At 45.1% G+C, this 23088-nt stretch overlaps 1 protein-coding gene across 1 annotated transcript; it reads left to right on the forward strand.

Annotated features, from left to right (window-relative positions):
* Positions 1-15209: 15209 nt before the first annotated feature.
* LOC123765746 (sporozoite surface protein 2-like) lies at positions 15210-22464 on the forward strand. Its single transcript, XM_069303552.1, has 2 exons — positions 15210-15217; positions 21606-22464. The coding sequence occupies exons 1-2, from the start codon at positions 15210-15212 to the stop codon at positions 22462-22464; spliced, it is 867 nt and encodes a 288-aa protein (XP_069159653.1).
* The last annotated feature ends 624 nt before the right edge of the window (positions 22465-23088 follow it).

A 23088-nucleotide genomic window follows, 5' to 3' on the forward strand; every position in this document is an offset into this window, starting at 1 on the left:
AACGGGGTGTAAACCAAAGGGACCGTTAAAGTGTAAACCAGTCCACCTGGGGGATGTAAACCTAAGTGACAAGTGTGACTTCCTGGCGGCTTATATTCAGCTGTCTGTAAACTACGGTTTACCCGCGAGTGAGTACTGTTCTCACAGGTCGGGGCTCGACCCAGCCGTGGTGACCGAAGCCGTATCTTATAAGGAAAGAACGAGAGCAAGGAAGGAAGAGCGGGTATACGAACTAAAGTTCGTGGTTTACTTGTAGGAGGGGGGGCGGGGTAAGGAGGAGGGGGGTTCCATAGGTGTGGAGGAGGAGGTGGGGGAGGGGTGTGTTCCTGGAGGGGGGGGGGGGGGGCAACTCGTCTTCTTACAAATAATGTCTCTTTTTTCCCCTCGTATGTGAGATTGACGTGGTCCCGTTTTCTGTTTTGGGTCCTCGATCTGGCTTAGTCTGTTAGGCTAGGAAAGGACAGTTTAAATTACCGGTTTTCATGCAGTTTTGAAACCTTAGAACTTCCTGCCCTCCTAACCTACCAGAGGACCCAAAACTTGCTGTTTTGGGTCAAATACGAAGGAAAGGCAACATTATTTGTAAGAGGACAGGTTGGGGAGGTGTACTAGGCTAGTGATCTAGAGAGAGATAGCATCCACACAGACATCCCTGGCTTCCGGTCCGGTTAGATACAGTCCCCGTCCTGTTGCGTTTGAACCGGTATACCAGTGTATGCTACACCTGCGCCTGGGGAGGGCGGTCTTCCCTTGCTATGATGTCCTTGCAGCCCGTGCAGTGCACGTAGGAATTGTATTTCCTATTGTCAGGGATAGAAGGCCTGTTAGGCTTGTCAAGGTCACTATATCCTTCCTCAGGATGCAATTACCAACAGTCAACTTGCACCTGGGTGACTACTGTTGGGTGAACACAAGCATCAGATGTCAAGAAACGTGTCCAAAGGCCCCCGTGACGGGGGCCTTTGGACACGTTTGGACCGAATATATATTATAACGATCACCAGAGCTTCTTAATAATAAATTTTCTGAGAGAAGGGAGGAAGCAGGAGGGAAGGGGAGAGGAGGTAAAGAGTGGGGAAGAAGGTGAAAAGAAAGGGGAAAGAGACCCCTTCTTTCCACCCTTTCCAAAGGGGGAAGGGAAGAGGGGGGGGGGGGGGGGAATGTGGGGAGAGGGGGGAAAAAGAGGAGTGGAATGCGGGGCGTGGAGAGAGAGAGACTGTTCCAGCCTGTTCCAGGCACCAGCAGGTATCTCTCCCATTATCTCTATAAAATCTGTGATATTATGAACAGATGAAAATTCTGTGGACAGAAAGAAGAATTTCAGACTTTAAAGGAGTGCAATGGGATCGGATTCCACTAACAGGGAGCAATGGGTCCAACCCCTCTGACCCGCCCAACCTTGCCCTAGGCTCCAGTAGACATCCTACATAAGGCTTCCAACCTTATATATATATATATATATATATATATATATATATATATATATATATATATATATATATATATATATATATATATATATATATATATGTCGTACCTAGTAGCCAGAACGCACTTCTCAGCCTACTATGCAAGGCCTGATTTGCTTAATAAGCCAAGTTTTCCTGAATTAATATATTTTCTCAATTTTTTTTCTTATGAAATGATAAAGCTACCCATTTCATTATGTATGAGGTCAATTTTTTTTTATTTTAGTTAAAATTAACGTAGATATATGACCGAACCTAACCAACCCTACCTAATCTAACCTAACCTATCTTTATAGGTTAGGTTAGGTTAGGTAGCCGAAAAAGTTAGGTTAGGTTAGGTAGTCGAAAAATAAATAATTCATGAAAACTTGGCTTATTAGGCAAATCGGGCCTTGCATAGTAGGCTGAGAAGTGCGTTCTGGCTACTAGGTACGACATACATATATATATATATATACATATATATATATATATATATATATATATATATATATATATATATATATATATATACATATATATATATATGTCGTACCTAATAGCCAGAACGCACTTTTCGGCCTACTATGCAAGGCCCAATTTGCCTAATAAGCCAAGTTTTCCTGAATTAATATATTTTCACTAATTTTTTTCTTATGAAATGATAAAGCTACCCATTTCATCATGTATGAGGTCAATTTTTTTTAATTAAAGTTAAAATTAACGTAGATATATGACCGAACCTAACCAACCCTACCTAACCTAACCTAACCTATATTTATAGGTTAGGTTAGGTTAGGTAGCAGAAAAAGTTAGGTTAGGTTAGGTTAGGTAGGTTAGGTAGTCGAAAAAACATTAATTCATGAAAACTTGGCTTATTAGGCAAATCGGGCCTTGAATAGTAGGCTGAGAAGTGCGTTCTGGCTACTAGGTACGACATATATATATATATATATATATATATATATATATATATATATATATATATATATATATATATATATATATATATATATGCGAACAAGCCTGAATGGTCCCTAGGACAATATGCAACTGAAAATTCACACCCCAGAAGTGTCTCGAACCCATACTCCCAGGAGCAACGCAACTGGTATGTACAAGACGCCTTAATCCACTTGACCATCACGACCGGACAATGAGGTGATTTGGTAAAATGCTATGCCCAAGATTACTATCCGAGTGCCGGCGGTGGGGTGGTTCAAATAGCCTCGGCTATCACCTCATTGTCCGGTCGTGATGGTCAAGTGGATTAAGGCGTCTTGTACATACCAGTTGCGTTGCTCCTGGGAGTATGGGTTCGAGTCACTTCTGGGGTGTGAGTTTTCAGTTATATATATATATATATATATATATATATATATATATATATATATATATATATATATATATATATATATATGTCGTACCTAGTAGCCAGAACGCACTTCTCAGCCTACTATGCAAGGCCTGATTTGCCTAATAAGCCAAGTTTTCATGAATTAATTGTTTTTCGACTACCTAACCTACCTAACCTAACCTAACCTAACTTTTTCGGCTACCTAACTTAACCTAACCTATAAAGATAGGTTAGGTTAGGTTAGGTAGGGTTGGTTAGGTTCGGTCATATATCTACGTTAATTTTAACTCCAATAAAAAAAAATTACCTCATACATAATGAAATGGGTAGCTTTATCATTTCATAAGAATAAAAATAGAGAAAATATATTCAGGAAAACTTGGCTTATTAGGCAAATCGGGCCTTGCATAGTAGGCTGAGAAGTGCGTTCTGGCTAATAGGTACGACATATATATATATATATATATATATATATATATATATATATATATATATATATATATATATATATATATATATACATAAAATATAAACTTCTGAAATGTATTTGAATCCTTAGAAAATATAAACATAGTTTAATCTTAAATTTATAAGCAATTCAAACAATTCCAAATATAGTTATCATTGAAAATTATAAAGACAATAACAATAATAACTCTAGCTTCTGGCAACACCCTTGAGCGAACCATATGATCAGGTGTTTATGGTCATTCTGGAAACAATTAACTGTCTACATTTTAATTCTTAGAGTAGTGTAGCTTAAGGTTCAGAATGGCTTACTTACACTGTGTGCGTTGCGTCTCCTAAGTAACGTGTTTGATCAGAAGGGTCTGGGAACAGTTACCAGTTACCTTAATGGTGGATTATATGAACCAGAGACTGTTCCCAGCGCTGCCTCCTGACTGGTCCACTGCTGCTCCATGACTGGTCCACTGCTGCTCCATGACTGGTCCATTGTTGCCTTCTGACTGGTCCACTGCTGCCCCATGACTGGTCTATTGTTGCCTCCTGACTGATCCACTGCTGCTCCATGACTGGTCCACTGCTGCTCCATGACTGGTCCATTGTTGCCTTCTGACTGGTCCACTGCTGCCCCATGACTGGTCCACTGCTGCTCCATGACTGGTCCATTGTTGCCTTCTGACTGGTCCACTGCTGCCCCATGACTGGTCTTTTGTTACCTCCTGACTGGGCCACTGCTGCTCCATGACTGTTTAAGATGATTCAGCGTCTCATCTCTGGCTTGTGTTCCCTCGTCAATGTATGCTTCTGGAGCGCGTAAATTTTCTAATGCTTAAAGAATTCAAATCACATAAAATTACTCCTGTGTTTTTAGCTAGTTATAGTACAGTTAATTCACAGCCATTTGTTTAACCTGACGCTGATAACCTGTGTTCAAGTGTTATTTCTAAAACCTTTTTCTTGAAACCTATTTCTATTTTTTCTAAAACCTATTTCTTGAGATCTTATGAAGCAATTGTTACAACTGAGATTGCTTTAAGGGCAAAATTCGCTTTACCTTTCTTGGCGATGAGTAGATTTCTTGCAGTTCTTGGCTGATGGGGTGTAGATGAGCTGGTAAGTCAATGGCAGATAGACTGCATTTAAAAGATGTGTTTAAATTGACAAGGACTGATACATTCTTTCCTCTGCCTTTATCGTGGAGTGAGAGGGTTGGGGGGGTGGGGGTGTTCGTATCAATCACTGCTGTCGTGAAGGAACAAAACCAATTCGTCTCAGAGTCCGGGTTGGGAAGGTTGGGTCGCTCATGACTTTATTGCATAAAATAATATCTGAATAATATTATTCTAGATTTCTTAGGAGTCTAAAATAATGTGAAGCTTCAGTTCTGGCTTCGTATTAATGATTCTAGTGCATCTTGAGTTTAAGTTAGTTTTAATTAGATTAATTAGTTAATTAGGCTAGATGTTACTGGCTTCAGTTAGGTTACTTCAGGATAGGCTAGGTATCGTTAACTTATGGTAGTTTAGGATAAGGTAGGTTTCTTTAGAGTAAGTTAGGTTAAGTTTGATTAGGTTAGGTGTTGTTAAATTAGATTTCGTTAGGTTAAGTCTTAAGATAGGTTAGGTACCGTGAGGTCAGGTTAGGCTTGGTTGCGTTACAATTACCTAGATTATTTCATTCAACTGGGCACTAGGAGACTCGAACCACGTACCCCCACCCGTGTGAGGCAGAGGCTCTACCCACTCAGCCATGAGTAGTCTTATTTTGATTCTTATTCGTACAAGTCTTTTTCTTATAAGACTACTCACAGCTGAGACTGAAAATAGAGGTCGACGGATCGAGTCTCTAAGCGCCCCCAGGTGAATGAAATGTTTATTAACAACACGCAAGTGTGGATGACAATTAACACAAGAATATGTTAGCTAAAACTATTTTAGAATAGGTTAGATTTCCTTAGATTAAGTTGGGGTTTGGTTACTGAGATAAAACTACATTATTTTCAGCGGTATGCAGAACACCGTTGTTAAGGGTCTCCGTGGTGTAGTGGTAAGACACTCGCCTGGCGTTCCGCGAGCGCTTTGTCATGGGTTCATATCCTGGCCGGGGAGGCTTTACTGGGCGCAAATCCTTAACTGTGGCCTCTGTTTAACTCAACAGTAAAATGGGTACTTTGTTGTAACGACGATTCTTCGCGGCGGGGATCGTATTCCAGGGACCGTAGGATTAAGGACCTGCCCGAAACGCTACGCGTACTAGTGGCTGTACAAGAATATAACAACTCTTGTATATATCTCAAAAAAAAGGGCAGCTAGTGACGTCAGGCACTAATCCAAGATGGCGGCTACGGTCGCGTCTCATATCTTAGTGGTCTGCACTATCATCTATTATATAGATGAGCAATAAAAGATCAAGGAAGGTTGCTTAATCTTGTATCTAAAAGGTAGCTCACGATGCCCTTGTCTCAATCCTGTACAAAAAAAAACGGTGTCTTATGAACTAGCGGCAATGTTAAAACAACCGGTAGGTTTATTTATCACCAACCACAACAGTTCGCTATATCTAAACAGATGTATTTTACAAGTCTATGCCAGCGGTGACGTCATGGGTATGACTATGCCAGCGGTGACGTCATGGGTACATGACTATGCCAGCGGTGACGTCATGGGTACATGACTATGCCAGCGGTGACGTCATGGGTACAGGACTATGCCAGCGGTGACGTCATGGGTACAGGACTATGCCAGCGGTGACGTCATGGGTACAGGACTATGCCAGCTGGCCAGTGTCTGCCAGCCGCGCCGTGACTCATGGCACAGCAGCTGTGTAGGTGCCTGCCATCCTTGCCACCATCTGAACAGTTTGGCGTTAACAATTAACAAAATAATTAAGCTAGTAACGTCCACAGCTTTATGGGGTAAATTGTTAACTGGCGGAGGACTGCGTATGATTCATTCTCTGGGACGTTCGCTTGATTTACCACTCCTTAAGAAATCCAACCTTTTAGCCTCATCAGAATTGAAGGAACCCCAGAATTCCACCGGTCGAATCCGGTCCATAGAAAACGTGAATGTGAGCCGTTAGTTTTCTTAATAAGATGCATTTTTGTAAACGTTAGTTCCGATAACGCCAGCAACGGGATGTATGAGTTGAGAGGGCGGGTATCATTCTCGCAGGGTCCAGTGACGCATGTGTGGGCGACTGCCAGCGACCGCACGTTTATTCCTGCGCGCGCGACCCCAAACAAGTGCGTTCAGTCCTCCAGACAACCTTGTCTTGTGCTGCTATCAACCCGTCTTAAGAATAACGTCGCTTTTCGCTCGTATGCGCTCTATGGCCAAAATTGGACGTAATTTGAAATAAAATCGGCTCGCGAAAGTGATGTACTCTCCCGTTTTCTGTTTGAGTCCTCCAGAATAAACGCACAAATTATATGTAACTAAAGAACTCAACCTCGTGAAGGATTCGAACCTTAGATAGCATGGTGCTCCAAACACCAGCGTATCCAGCACGTTACCAACTTGATCATTGCAGACTTTACAAAAGTCGTTGATAGCCGAGGCTATTTGAACCAACGATTCATACGAGGTATTTGATGTGTTTCATGAGATATGGGCACCATTCAACTGCTGTATGTTCCAACTTTGGTCCCACAAAGGTCGTGAACAACTTCTTTAATATTTCGCCATCCATGTATGTAAAAGCGATCCTGGAGTTGGAAAGCTTAGCATAGTTCCTCGCACAATATTCACTTTATATGGTCCTTAGGTGACAGCTTTCTACCCACAACCGCCTTTAGATCTCTTTCTTTATTAGAATTCTTTAAAACTTTTTCACATAATGTGTAAATAGTGCAAATCTTTGGTATATTTTCTACATTCTCTCTTCTCTCCTTTTCCACATTCCATAACATGGCATTTATTCACATTAAATTCCATATGCCAGGTGTTGCCTGACACCTATTTTGTCCAGGTCTTCCCCAGTAGCTTCGCATCATCAGCAAACATGTTCATATAATTTTGGCTACTGATGGCTCGTGTGTAAGACTATAGGCCTTGTAATTGTAATTTCATATTTAAAATATATACATGAGTGATTGCATGATCATTAATATATAATTTTTGAACTGACTTTTTTATTATTTACAGTTAATACAATGTTATGTGGAAGTTTGGTATACCATCTGATAATATTCTCCGTAAACCCCATATGATGTATCATAGTTTTCCTTTCAAAACTATATTGTTGCTTCAATTGAATATTCCTCTCCTTCCTATTCATATGTATATTCAAATGATGAAGTCAGTAACAAACATAACTATTTAATTCTTTATATTCCTTCATTTCGCTTCAATGTTGGCCGTTATAAACCATGACATTTTCGTCAGCCTTTACCATATACACTGTGAAATACTTTGTCAGATTTATAAGACAATTAATCCGGATAAAGCTCGAGGTCAAATATACCTTATAGTTCTTGATCAGTTTTATAATCCACTTTTTATTTTTACAGTAATATAAATATACACACAGAAATCACAATAGCGTGATGCATCAAATGAACAAATCCACAAGGGCCGTGACGAGGGTTCGAACCTACGTCCGAGAGGATCCCAGACGCTGCATTAATCGACTGAGCTACGATTAGCTCTACAACCTGTCGTAGCTCAGTCGATTAAGGCAGCGTCTGGGATCCTCTTGGACGTAGGTTCGAACCCTCGTCACGGCCCTTGTGGATTTGTTCGTTTAATATAAATATATGTCTTAGTGTTCTCTGTTCAGATAGAAATAGCTTCCCTTTCGCGATAAATACCACAATGCGAAATGTTTTAAAAATAACGCATAGATCTCGGTGAAGACTCTTCGCTAATATTGGACATCGCTGAAGAGAAGCGTATGAGATACATGTGAGGTAACTCAAGAACCATGTGTGAGGACGCTAGTGTTTCGTCTTCTCACGCACAATACACGAACAGTGATTCGGGTCTATTGTTCTTAGAGTGTGGCAGAAGATAATTACGTAACTGGCGTGCCAGAGGTTCCAGCTGGATTTTTCGCAATCTCATGGGAATCAATAGAACTAAGTATCATTATTATCCTCATCGAACAAGGATAATATGCAAGCTTCAGTAACGTGAGTTAAAATTAAGACGAGTTAAAATTAAAAAATTTACTCTGATATATCCAACACAAATCTTACCGTTTCCGTTTGTTGGTAACCTAGGCTATTATGTCTAGAGTAATATGATCTTTATATTGTATATTATTCAATAGAAAAGTATGTCTAGTGTAAAAATCAGCCACAGTAACAGTTGCAGTAGTAGTACCTGGAGCTGAGCAGTTACATTATCCATTGGCGTGTTTTTGAGGATATGCTCATGATGCATAGTTTGCCAGTGTAGGCTTTGGCTCCCATGCCTCTGTATGACTAACCATCCTGAGAGATGGGGGATTTTAGTATCAAACTCTGTAACCCTTCATATAGTCTAGACCTCTAGGGGGTAGCTGCAAAATTGCGGATATATCTATATTACAACCCATCCTCGTGTTTAGATAGTAATTTTTGCAACTATGTGCACCATAGAACAAATATTGACGTACTAAGCAATTATATAGTAGAATTTTGTACTATTCACTTCATCGAGTCCGAAAAATGAAGCTAAATAACAAATATGCCTAGGCCTATTATAGCACACATGTTTTATATTAGGCCTCAGATAGCGTGTATTAGGACAAGGAAGGTTAGGTTAGGTTAGTTTAAGTATAAAAAGCTATGTTTTGTTCAGATCTGAAACCTATATCTATGGGCAGCACAAAACGTGGACCAGACTGTGCGACACAGTAGTTGCCAGGATCAGGTTGGGTTACTGTTACCTGTGGCAGGAGGCTACAGGTGACGGATCTCCCAATCCTGAGCACTCCAGGTGCAAACTCTGTGAGCAGGAACTGCGGCATGATCTCCCGCACTACATCACCGAATGCCCAGTTATCTGACCATTCAGACCAGTTGGCATGAGTACCTGGAGCTTTGCAATTACTTTATTAAAAAAAATTCCAAATTCAATAGTACAGATTTCTACTTTCTAATTAAGTTGTACGTTGGTATATATATATATATATATATATATATATATATATATATATATATATATATATATATATATATATATATGCGAACAAGCCTGAATGAAACAGGCTTGAATGAAACACGTGAGGCACACGTGTTCCTCACGTGTGCCCCAAAGAATGAGGTGATTTGGTAAAATGCTATGCCCAAGATAGCTATCCGAGTGCCGGCGGTGGGGTGGTTCAAATAGCCTCGGCTATCACCTCATTATGTCCGGTCGTGATGGTCAAGTGGATTAAGGCGTCTTGTACATACCAGTTGCGTTGCTTCTGGGAGTATGGGTTCGAGTCACTTCTGGGGTGTGAGTTTTCAGTTATATATATATATATATATATATATATATATATATATATATATATATATATATATATATATATATATATATATATATATATATATTATGGTCTTCATCGTTACTATAAGTACTACCAAACCAGGAGGATGGGCTGCTATATTGATAGGATAGCAGCAAATTGATAAGCAGGCCAATATAGAGGCAGGCAGTTTGCAAGACAGGCAGGTAAATTGATAGGTAAGAATGCCGGAAGCTAGAGAGAGGCAAGGAGGAAAGTACACATTCACGAGTGGACAAGATGTTAGGCTTTTCTGTTTCTCTGCATTTTCTTTTGTTTTCCATTTTTCTGTGTATTATATGTTTCCATTCTCTCTCTCTCTCATATTCTGTCATATTTCATGTCATATTTTCATATTCTACATATTTTTCATGTTCTGTGTTTTGTATATTTTTATGTTTTCTATCGTGTTTTCAATATTTCTGTGTTTTTCAATGTGATGTTTGTATTTGCATAGAGCACGGAGAGGCTGGTGACGTCTGCCTACATGTCGGTGGGAGCGCTGAAATAGACCTTGGTAAGTGCTTGAAGCCATATGTTACCTCAGGTTGTTGTTGTAGATTCAGCTACTGGGAACACAACATTCCAAGTAGGCATTCGGGCTATGGTGAGCCCGTAGTGGACTTACCTGGCACAGGAGCGGGGCTGTCTAGCTCAGGTGTTATTAGTTCTATTTGTTTTCGTCACTGTCCCCCTCATTTCTTAACCCCCCATTCCAAGCCAACCCCCTCCCCCCCTCTTTTTCCCTACACGCCCATTTCGTAAAACCCTTCTACTCACCCTCCTTGTGTGTATATGTATGTATTAACACGAAGTACTGAACGGGGTGAGAATAGCTTGAGCTACCTCATCCCTTTGTGTGTATTTTACCTCAATAAACTTATTTTAATTTCAATTTCAATTTCAATTTCAACTCACCCTCCTCCCCATCAATATAACCCCCCATCTCATCACCCAATTTTCTGTGCCCAGCCTCTTTAGAGAGATTGATTGATGAAGATTAAGCCACCCAAGAGGTGGCACGGGCATGAATGCTACCACAATAAGTGGTGGTTTTTTGGAGTGAATGTGATTTTGGGTCGTGTCTTTAAATAAAAAAAATGCGAACTTAAGGCCAATGCGAGGCATTCCTACGGAGGAAACCACTATCATTCATATACTTATCCAATCACTACCACTCGTGTACTTTATCCAATCTCTACCACTCGTGTACTTTATCCAATCTCTACCACACGTGTACTTAAACACTCCCACTCGTGTACTTATCCAACCTATGCTTGAAACTTTACTTGAGAAAAGATGATACCAGGACATAGAGATAACCCATAAAAAAACGATCCTTCTGCTATGTCCAGCCTAGACTGAGGCCTACTTGGACTACACTGTGGGGGTTCTAATCGCCCCACAGCGGACAGAACACACACTTGTAAAATATACAGAGGGATGGCTGGACTGATGCCTGGTATCGGTGCCTGGTTCCTGCCGAAATGGATTGAGGTGTTTCAGTCTGCTCTCGCTGGTGGAACGCGCGACAGGGGGGTGGGGTAGGAAATTTTGGTCGAGGATTTCACCCACGGGGGACATCTCCCGTCACGCAGGGTGCAGTCGCACCTCCACAGATCTCCAGTATTTGCTATTGATACTGGTAATGGCTCAAAAGGGCCACCACTTACGGGCTATTCATGCCCGTGCCACCTCTTGGGTGGCTTAATCTTTATCAATCATCAATCGGCTCGCTGGGGTGCTCACTAGAAACCGCCTCGACGGGAAATAGTAATGCGCATGGGACTATTTTACGAATTTGGGGTAAGCCAAACAGATATAAGAGACAATGATCTCTTAGTAGCATGACATTATTCTAAGAATTCATTTCCTTTGTTACAAGTAATATATTTGTGTTTACTTTTCTATTGAATTCAGCAGTGACAGAGCCAATTAGATTCTTATTTTGTAATGTATCAGTGTCTGGCAGCAAAGCTTCTGTTTTTTATACTTGGTCTTCTTTGTTTAAAATAACAGTTTTGCCTTACTCACAAATGGAGATAATTATGTAGCCATTCATTTTTAGGTTAACAAAAGCAGCATCATGACACCGACATGTACTTTTGTTTCCAGGACTCCTGTCATCTATTGTCTGCGTCGTTAGAACTTTTGTGCTAAGTTCCTTATTACATTTACTATTTTCTAGAAACTTGTTTAATTTATATATATATATATATATATATATATATATATATATATATATATATATATATATATATATATATATATATATATATATACTCACCTAGTTGTGTTTGCGGGGATTGAGCTCTGGCTCTTTGGTCCCGCCTCTCAACCGTCAATCAACAGGTGTACAGATTCCTGAGCCTATTGGGCTCTATCATATCTACACTTGAAACTGTGTATGGAGTCAGCCTCCACTACATCACCTCCTAATGCATTCCATTTGTCAACCACTCTGACACTAAAAAAGTTCTTTCTAATATCTCTGTGGCTCATTTGGGCGCTCAGTTTCCACCTGTGTCCCCTAGTGCGTGTGCCCCTTGTGTTAAATAGCCTGTCTTTATCTACCCTATCAATTCCCTTCAGAATCTTGAATGTGGTCATCATGTCCCCCCTAACTCTTCTGTCTTCCAGCGAAGTGAGGTTTAATTCCCGTAGTCTCTCCTCGTAGCTCATACCTCTCAGCTCGGGTACTAGTCTGGTGGCAAACCTTTGAACCTTTCCAGTTTAGTCTTGTCTTTGACTAGATATGGACTCCATGCTGGGGTTGCATACTCCAGGATTGGCCTGACATATGTGGTGTACAAAGTTCTGAATGATTCTTTACACAAGTTTCTGAATGCCGTTCGTATGTTGGCCAGCCTGGCATATGCCGCTGATGTTATCCTCTTCATATGGGCTGCAGGAGACAGGTCTGGCGTGATATCAACTCCCAAGTCTTTTTCTTTCTCTGACTCCTGAAGAATTTCCTCTCTCAGATGATACCTTGTATTTGGCCTCCTGCTCCCTACACCTATCTTCATTATATTACATTTGGTTGGGTTAAACTCTAACAACTATTTGTTCGACCATTCCTTCAGTTTGTCTAGGTCTTCTTGAAGTCTCAAACAGTCCTCTTCTGTCTTAATCCTTCTCATAATTTTGGCATCGTCCGCAAACATTGAGAGAAATGAATCTATACCCTCCGGGGTATAGAGTACAGAGCCCTGTGGGACTCCACTGGTGACTTCACGCCAATCGGAGGTCTCACCCCTCACCGTAACTCTCTGCTTCCTATTGCTTAGGTACTCCCTTATCCACTGGAGCACCTTACCAGCTACACCTGCTTGTCTCTCCAGCTTATGTACCAGCCTCTTATGCGGTACTGTGTCAAAGGCTTTCCGACAATCCAAGAAAATGCAGTCCGCCCAGCCCTCTCTTTCTTGCTTAATCTGTGTCACCTGGTCGTAGAATTCTATTAAGCCAGTCAGGCAAGATTTACCCTCCCTGAACCCATGTTGGCGATTTGTCAGGAAGTCCCTTCTCTCCAGATATGCTACCAGGTTTTTTCTCACGATCTTCTCCATCACCTTGCATGGTATACAAGTCAAGGACACTGGCCAGTTCAGTGCCTCTTGCGGCACTGAACTACAGCATTGCGTTCAGTGTGTGTGTGTGTGTGTGTGTGTGTGTGTGTGTGTGTGTGTGTGTGTGTGTGTGTGTGTGTGTGTGTGTGTGTGTGTGTGTGTGTACCTCCTGAAGTTATTAGAACCCCCTTTTTCAATATTTATCGACAGACTCAACTCTCTAGTGACTAGCATAACAATGTTCAAGGGCGTATGGAAGTCACATGGCAAAGTGCCGTTTTTAGATGTGCTAGAATTACGCTCGTAGCCAGTAGAATTACGAACAACAGTCCGCTTCATCGGAGTATAGGAAGGATTCTTATTTAGGCTATCTTAGTAGTTAATGGTGACGCGGTTCAGAGGAGCGTTGCCCCTTTCTCTAGATTACTGTTCATTTGAAGTCCCCCAATACTTTGAGAAATAGATGGAAATGATAGACTGCTCATGAAAGTAGATTATCTCGGATGGTTCATTAGGCTGCACAAATTGCTCAGGACAATTTCTACACAAAGCTACGCTTAAACAGGAGGACAGTCGAAGTTAAGCACAATAATTTCTTACTGTGATAAACTGGTACCCACGGCTGTACTAACAACACTAGTAGAGAGGTAGTGTATTTTAAACTGAATGGAGATGATTTATGGAAATTAATTATGCATGTTGCGTCATGAAATTTACTTTGAATCCAAAGTTGTGCGAAACTCGAGTTGGCAAACTGTGTGGACTTCACTAATGTGGATTTTCAAGTGTTTCATCTTCTCTGCAATGTCAGGCAGCGCGAGGCTACAGAGACGACGGCGACACGATATAATCCCCCAGATATTAGCGATGGTGTTCATAAGGATGTTGAATAGTGTGAGACTCGGCGCCCTTCCCAGACGGGCCTGGCCAGCAGCAAGACCCTGCCAGCCTGTGGCTCTTAAGAACGCTGCCCGCTAATCCGCATGCCAGTCGCGAGATCACGAGAACGACAGTTGAATACACACTAACACCTTAAACATATTTGAATTTTAGTTATGTTCTCTTTCTATCATTATATTTGTAAATAAATCTTCAAAGTTAAGATAGTCCTTTATAAATGTGTTGTGCGTTTGTTTGGGTGTGGTAAGCGTTCTTGAAGGTTCTTTTGTTTAGGTTTTGTGAAAGTTTGTGAATGTTTTGTTTGTGGTGAGCGTTCTTGATTCGTGTTTACTTAGGTATATATATATATATATATATATATATATATATATATATATATATATATATATATATATATATATATATATATATATATATTTGTGACAGTTTACAATAATATATATATATATTATATATATATATATATATATATATATATATATATATATATATATATATATATATATATATGGCTCTAGGTGGCTCGTCGGGTTTATGGGGGCACATTACTGCCAGGAACACCATGTGCCCTCGCCGCTTACCATTAATTGTAAGTAATTTCTAAACCTTGGATGCGCTGAACTCTTTAAGATAAGATTGATTGATTGATGAAGATTAAGCCACCCAAGAGGTGGCACGGGCATGAATAGCCCGTAAGTGGTGGCACTTTTGAGCCATTACCAGTATCAAGAGCTGATACTGGAGATCTGTGGAGGTGCGACTGCACCCTGCGTGACGGGAGATGTCTCCCGTGAAGATAAGATACAAGTGTAGCATTCTTATACCTCAAGATTATACAACACATAAACAACAAAAATACAAGCGATGGTAAAAATAGTCTATTTCATGTGGATTCCATCTCATATTGGCCTCTGGATGCATGATAGATTTTTTTCATCTTTATTTAATAAAATACAATATAAATCATATATATGCATGATAGAATTGACGATGGTAAGGTAAGCGCGCTAAGTCATTACGACCATATATCACTTGGAAGGGATATGTGAATAATGATTTGGGATAGGATGGAGGAATAGATTGATGAGGTAGTCAAAAAATCAAAGAAGTCGGGTATAACCTTAGATTGCCTATAAACAGCCTTAGAACAAAAATACATCAAAGAACTACAGCAGAACTTAGAAGATTTGAGGCAAAATGAAATTTACACTAGCTATTCCGTCGGGTGCTATTCTACCTGGCTTACTATTAATAAGTACTACATACCTGTCTTGTCTATCATCATACTATCATGCAAGAAGAGCAACAGATCTATAGATCATGCAGTAATATCAGCCGAGTTTCAGATATTACTACTGCTCGACTTAGACTCGGCTGTAAATATCTCTGGAAGTCTGTATCACCTGGCTATGTAGACCTGACCAAATGTAAACTGTCACAAAATTATTCCCACATCCTACATCTCTCCAGCTTAGCCACACTGGAGAACCAGTATTCCCAGCTAAGCCACACTGAACATAACATAAGAATATAAGAACAAAGATAACTGCAGAAGGCTTATTGGCCCATACGAGGCAGCTCCTATCTATAACCATTCTATAACTAGACTCTCGTCTCTAGCCTTTAGCCATACTGGATTCCCTTCTCCCCAATTTAGTAACACTGGACAGCTAAACTATACAGGACTCCTTTGTCATTAGCTAAGCCACCAATCTCCCAAGCAAAGCCACAGTGCTCTCTGGGACTCCATTCACATGCAGCTTCTCCCTAGTATCATTACAAATTCATCCGTCAAGGTCTGGCAGTATTCTTGCTCTGAATTTACAAATGCAAACACATCATTTGCATTCACAACTCTCAAGCCTTCCTCCACTCTCTCGTGTTCCTCCTGCATCATCCACGTTCTTCCGAGCATTTGCCTATCACCAGTGCCATTTACTACCTTATCAGCTACATATGAATAGCGTAAAAAAGAATAATATAAAATTAAATCAAAGGGCTGATTGGTTGGCAGTGCGCCTTCAATGTTTTTATTTGCTTCACTGTGGATCACAGAGCACCTCGTAAGTAATTATGTCTCAAACTGCTCAAGAATACCTCGGATGTGATCAGCAGGCATCTCGCAGGGAAGGAATACCTCGGATGTGATCAGCAGGCATCTCGCAGGGAAGGAATACCTCGGATGTGATCAGCAGGCATCTCGCAGGGAAGGAATACCTCGGATGTGATCAGCAGGCATCTCGCAGGGAAGGAATACCTCGGATGTGATCAGCAGGCATCTCGCAGGGAAGGAATACCTCGGATGTGATCAGCAGGCATCTCGCAGGGAAGGAATACCTCGGATGTGATCAGCAGGCATCTCGCAGGGAAGGAATACCTCGGATGTGATCAGCAGGCATCTCGCAGGGAAGGAATACCTCGGATGTGATCAGCAGGCATCTCGCAGGGAAGGAATACCTCGGATGTGATCAGCAGGCATCTCGCAGGGAAGGAATACCTCGGATGTGATCAGCAGGCATCTCGCAGGGAAGGAATACCTCGGATGTGATCAGCAGGCATCTCGCAGGGAAGGAATACCTCGGATGTGATCAGCAGGCATCTCGCAGGGAAGGAATACCTCGGATGTGATCAGCAGGCATCTCGCAGGGAAGGAATACCTCGGATGTGATCAGCAGGCATCTCGCAGGGAAGGAATACCTCGGATGTGATCAGCAGGCATCTCGCAGGGAAGGAATACCTCGGATGTGATCAGCAGGCATCTCGCAGGGAAGGAATACCTCGGATGTGATCAGCAGGCATCTCGCAGGGAAGGAATACCTCGGATGTGATCAGCAGGCATCTCGCAGGGAAGGAATACCTCGGATGTGATCAGCAGGCATCTCGCAGGGAAGGAATACCTCGGATGTGATCAGCAGGCATCTCGCAGGGAAGGAATACCTCGGATGTGATCAGCAGGCATCTCGCAGGGAAGGAATACCTCGGATGTGATCAGCAGGCATCTCGCAGGGAAGGAATACCTCGGATGTGATCAGCAGGCATCTCGCAGGGAAGGAATACCTCGGATGTGATCAGCAGGCATCTCGCAGGGAAGGAATACCTCGGATGTGATCAGCAGGCATCTCGCAGGGAAGGAATACCTCGGATGTGATCAGCAGGCATCTCGCAGGGAAGGAATACCTCGGATGTGATCAGCAGGCATCTCGCAGGGAAGGAATACCTCGGATGTGATCAGCAGGCATCTCGCAGGGAAGGAATACCTCGGATGTGATCAGCAGGCATCTCGCAGGGAAGGAATACCTCGGATGTGATCAGCAGGCATCTCGCAGGGAAGGAATACCTCGGATGTGATCAGCAGGCATCTCGCAGGGAAGGAATACCTCGGATGTGATCAGCAGGCATCTCTCAGGGAAGGAATACCTCGGATGTGATCAGCAGGCATCTCGCAGGGAAGGAATACCTCGGATGTGATCAGCAGGCATCTCTCAGGGAAGGAATACCTCGGCAATGATAAACAACCCTCTATAAAATAACAGAAATTCCAGATTTAAGCACCATATAAACAAAGAGGCAGCTATCACAATCATGGAAGAGTTGCTTCAGTTCACACACACACACACACACAACACACACACACACACAACACACAACTTATTGAAACTTCGAACAGGCGAGGACAGGTATACAGAAAACGACAGAGAGGTGTGTGAAGAACTCAACAAGAGGTTCCAGGAGGTCTTCACAATAGAACAAGGTGAGGTCACTGTGCTAGGAGAAAGGGAGGTAAACCAGGCGGCCTTGGAAGAGTTCGAAATTACGAGAGAGGAGGTCAAGAGACACCTGCTAGATCTGGATGTTAGAAAGGCTGTTGGTCCAGATGGGATCTCACCATGGATACTGAAAGAGTGTGCAGAGGCACTTTGCTTGCCACTCTCCATAGTGTATAGTAAGTCACTGGAGACGGGAGACCTACCAGAAATATGGAAGACGGCGAATGTGGTCCCAATATACAAAAAGGGCGACAGGCAAGAGGCACTGAACTACAGGCCAGTGTCCTTGACTTGTATACCATGCAAGGTGATGGAGAAGATCGTGAGAAAAAACCTGGTAACACATCTGGAGAGAAGGGACTTCGTGACAAATCGCCAACATGGGTTCAGGGAGGGTAAATCTTGCCTTACAGGCTTGATAGAATTCTACGATCAGGTGACAAAGATTAAGCAAGAAAGAGAGGGCTGGGCGGACTGCATTTTCTTGGATTGTCGGAAAGCCTTTGACACTGTACCGCATAAGAGGCTGGTACATAAGCTGGAGAGACAGGCAGGTGTAGCTGGTAAGGTGCTCCAGTGGATAAGGGAGTATCTAAGCAATAGGAAGCAGAGAGTTACGATGAAGGGTGAGACCTCCGATTGGCGTGAAGTCACCAGTGGAGTCCCACAGGGCTCTGTACTCGGTCCTATCTTGTTTCTGATATATGTAAATGATCTCCCAGAGGGTATCGATTCATTTCTCTCAATGTTTGCAGACGATGCTAAAATTATGAGAAGGATTAAAACAGAAGAGGACTGTTTGAGGCTTCAAGAAGACGTAGACAAGCTGAAGGAATGGTCGAACAAATGGTTGTTAGAGTTTAACCCAACCAAATGTAATGTAATGAAGATAGGTGTAGGGAGCAGGAGGCCAGATACAAGGTATCATCTGGGAGAGGAAATTCTTCAGGAGTCAGAGAAGGAAAAAGACTTGGGGGTTGATATCACGCCAGACCTGTCTCCTGCAGCACATATCAAGCGGATAACATCAGCGGCATATGCCAGGCTGGCCAACATACGAACGGCATTCAGAAACTTGTGTAAAGAATCATTCAGAACTTTGTATACCACATATGTCAGGCCAATCCTGGAGTATGCAGCCCCAGCATGGAGTCCATATCTAGTCAAGGATAAGACTAAACTGGAAAAGGTTCAAAGATTTGCCACCAGACTAGTACCCGAGCTGAGAGGTATGAGCTACGAGGAGAGACTACGGGAATTAAACCTCACTTCGCTGGAAGACAGAAGAGTTAGGGGGGACATGATCACCACATTCAAGATTCTAAAGGGAATTGATAGGGTAGATAAAGACAGTCTATTTAACACAAGGGGAACACGCACAAGGGGACACAGGTGGAAACTGAGTACCCAAATGAGCCACAGAGATATTAGAAAGAACTTTTTTAGTGTCAGAGTGGTTGACAAATGGAATGCATTAGGAAGTAATGTGGTGGAGGCTGACTCCATACACAGTTTCAAGTGTAGATATGATAGAGCCCGATAGGCTCAGGAATCTGTACACCTGTTGATTGACGGTTGAGAGGCGGGACCAAAGAGCCAGAGCTCAACCCCCGCAAACACAACTAGGTGAGTACAACTAGGTGAGTACAGGTGAGTAGGTGAGTACACACACACACACACACACACACACACACACACACACACACACGCGCGCGCGCGCGCGCGAGTGTCGCTGCCTCCTTAGAGTGAGTGAGTGCCTAACACTATGATGCTGGCCCGAGGTCGCCGCCCGTGTCTGCTTCCAAGTCACTATAGTGGTGACATCAGTTGGTCGCCCTCCCTCACCCTGGCCCTCCCTCACCCTGGTCCTCCCTCACCCTGGCCCTCCCTCACCCTGGCCCTCCCTCACCCTGGCCCTCCCTCACCCTGGCCCTCAGCCCTCCCTCACCCTGGCCCTCGGCCCTCCCTCACCCTGGTCCTCCCTCACCCTGGCCCTCGGCCCTCCCTCACCCTTGTCCTCGGCCCTCCCTCACCCTGGCCCTCGGCCCTCCCTCACCCTGGTCCTCCTTCACCCTGGCCCTCCCTCACCCTGGTCCTCCCTCACCCTGGCCCTCCCTCACCCTTGTCCTCGGCCCTCCCTCACCCTGGCCCTCGGCCCTCCCTCACCCTGGCCCTCCCTCACCCTGGTCCTCCCTCACCCTGGCCCTCCCTCACCCTGGCCCTCGGCCCTCCCTCACCCTGGCCCTCGGCCCTCCCTCACCCTGGTCCTCGGCCCTCCCTCACCCTGGCCCTCGGCCCTCCCTCACCCTGGTCCTCGGCCCTCCCTCACCCTGGCCCTCGGCCTTCCCTCACCCTGGTCCTCGGCCCTCCCTCACCCTGGCCCTCGGCCCTCCCTCACCCTGGCCCTCCCTCACCCTGGTCCTCGGGCCTCCCTCACCCTGGCCCTCCCTCACCCTGGTCCTCGGCCCTCCCTCACCCTGGCCCTCGGCCCTCCCTCACCCTGGCCCTCGGCCCTCCCTCACCCTGGCCCTCCCTCACCCAATCCATCGGCCCTCCCTCACCCTGGCCCTCCTCACCCTGGCCCTCCTCACCCTGACGCCTCATCTTGGGCCACCAGCTGTGTGAGTGGGACGTCTCATCTTGGGCCACCAGCTGTGGGAGTGGGGCGTCTTATCTTGGGCCACCAGCTGTGGGAGCGGGGCGTCTCATCTTGGGCCACCAGCTGTGGGAGTGGGGCGTCTCATCTTGGGCCACCAGCTGTGGGAGTGGGGCGACTCATCTTGGGCCACCAGCTGTGGGAGTGAGGCGTCTCATCTTGGGCCACCAGCTGTGGGAGTGGGGCGTCTCATCTTGGGCCACCAGCTGTGGGAGTGGGGCGTCTCAACTTGGGCCACCAGCTGTGGGAGTGGAGCGTCTCATCTTGGGCCACCAGCTGTGGGAGTGGGGCGTCTCATCTTGGGCCACCAGCTGTGGGAGTAGGGCGTCTCATCTTGGGCCACCAGCTGTGGGAGTAGGGCGTCTCATCTTGGGCCACCAGCTGTGGGAGTGGGGCGACTCATCTTGGGCCACCAGCTGTGGGAGTGAGGCGTCTCATCTTGGGCCACCAGCTGTGGGAGTGGGGCGTCTCATCTTGGGCCACCAGCTGTGGGAGTGGGGCGTCTCAACTTGGGCCACCAGCTGTGGGAGTGGAGCGTCTCATCTTGGGCCACCAGCTGTGGGAGTGGGGCGTCTCATCTTGGGCCACCAGCTGTGGGAGTGGGGCGTCTCATTTGGGTCTGTCATTGACTGTTGGGGTCAGCCTCAGTACTGTCTCTGCCCCCCACCCCTTCCCCATCTCTCTTTCTCTCTCTCTTTATATATATATATATATATATATATATATATATATATATATATATATATATATATATATATATATATATATATATATAATCTGTATCTCTGCATGTACTGTGTGTTGCTATTTCAAATATTGTCTTTGGGTTCCCATGGAGACCGTGTCAAGTGGCACTCGTTTCACTGTTGCCAACCCCCAACTTGAGGCCTGCGCCTTGTGTCTAGTTTTCATCATCGAACACAGACAGACTTGCTAAGAGACAAAAGATAACAAAGTTGTAAGTGTGCCTTCATTGTTGAATATTGTCCTTGTCTTCTGTCACCCCCGACGACGTCTGTCACCCCCGACGACCCCCGTCACCCCGACGACCCCCGTCACCCCGACGACCCCCGTCACCCCGACGACCCCCGTCATCCCGACGACCCCCGTCTACCCGACGACCCCCGTCACCCCGACGACCCCAGTCACCCCGACGACCCCCGTCACCCCGACGACCCCCGTCACCCCGACGACCCCCGTCACCCCGACGACCCCAGTCACCCCGACGATCCCCGTCACCCCGACGACCCCCGTCACCCCGACGACCCCCGTTACCCCCCGTCACCCCGACGATCCCCGTCACCCCGACGACCCCCGTCACCCCTACGACCCCCGTCACCCCGACGACCCCCGTCACCCCGACGACCCCCGTCACCCCGACGACCCCCGTCACCCCGACGACCCCAGTCACCCCGACGACCTCAGTCACCCCGACGACTCCCATCACCCTGGCGACCTCCGTCACCCCGACGACTCCCATCACCCTGGCGACCTCCGTCACCCGACGACCTCCGTCACCCCGACGACCTCCGTCACCCGACGACCTCCGTCACCCCGACGACCCTCGTCACCCCGTGACCCCAGTCACCCTGGGCCTCAGTCACCCCGACGACCTCAGTCACCACGATCTCCCCCCCGCCTCACTCCCGTCACCAGGACGACCACACCCACCCCTACGACCCCAGTCATCCCCACAAGAGCTGATCTTACACCCCTCGTGCTTGGCTTTATCTCCGTCTATGGTTATGTGGAGGGGTTGGCACAGCTCTTGCCTTGGCTTCCCACACGCTCCCCAGTGTCTTGCCTGGCCAACACCTGGTGACAGTCATGGTGGCTACACCAACACCTGGTGACAGTCATGGTGGCTACACCAACACCTGGTGACAGTCATGGTGGCTACACCAACACCTGGTGACAGTCATGGTGGCTACACCAACACCTGGTGACAGTCATGGTGGCTACACCAACACCTGGTGACAGTCATGGTGGCTACACCAACACCTGGTGACAGTCATGGTGGCTACACCTGGTGACAGTCATGGTAGCTACACCAACACCTGGTGACAGTCATGGTGGCTACACCAACACCTGGTGACAGTCATGGTGGCTACACCAACACCTGGTGACAGTCATGGTGGCTACACCAACGCCTGGTGACAGTCATGGTGGCTACACCAACACCTGGTGACAGTCATGGTGGCTACACCAACACCTGGTGACAGTCATGGTGGCTACACCAACACCTGGTGACATTCATGGTGGCTACACCAACACCTGGTGACAGTCATGGTGGCTACCCCAACACCTGGTGACAGTCATGGTGGCTACCCCAACACCTGGTGACAGTCATGGTAGCTACATCAACACCTGGTGACAGTCATGGTGGCTACACCAACACCTGGTGACAGTCATGGTGGCTACACCAACACCTGGTGACAGTCATGGT

This window comes from Procambarus clarkii, chromosome 5 (assembly GCF_040958095.1).
Source record: "Procambarus clarkii isolate CNS0578487 chromosome 5, FALCON_Pclarkii_2.0, whole genome shotgun sequence".
Classification (NCBI taxonomy): domain Eukaryota; kingdom Metazoa; phylum Arthropoda; class Malacostraca; order Decapoda; family Cambaridae; genus Procambarus; species Procambarus clarkii.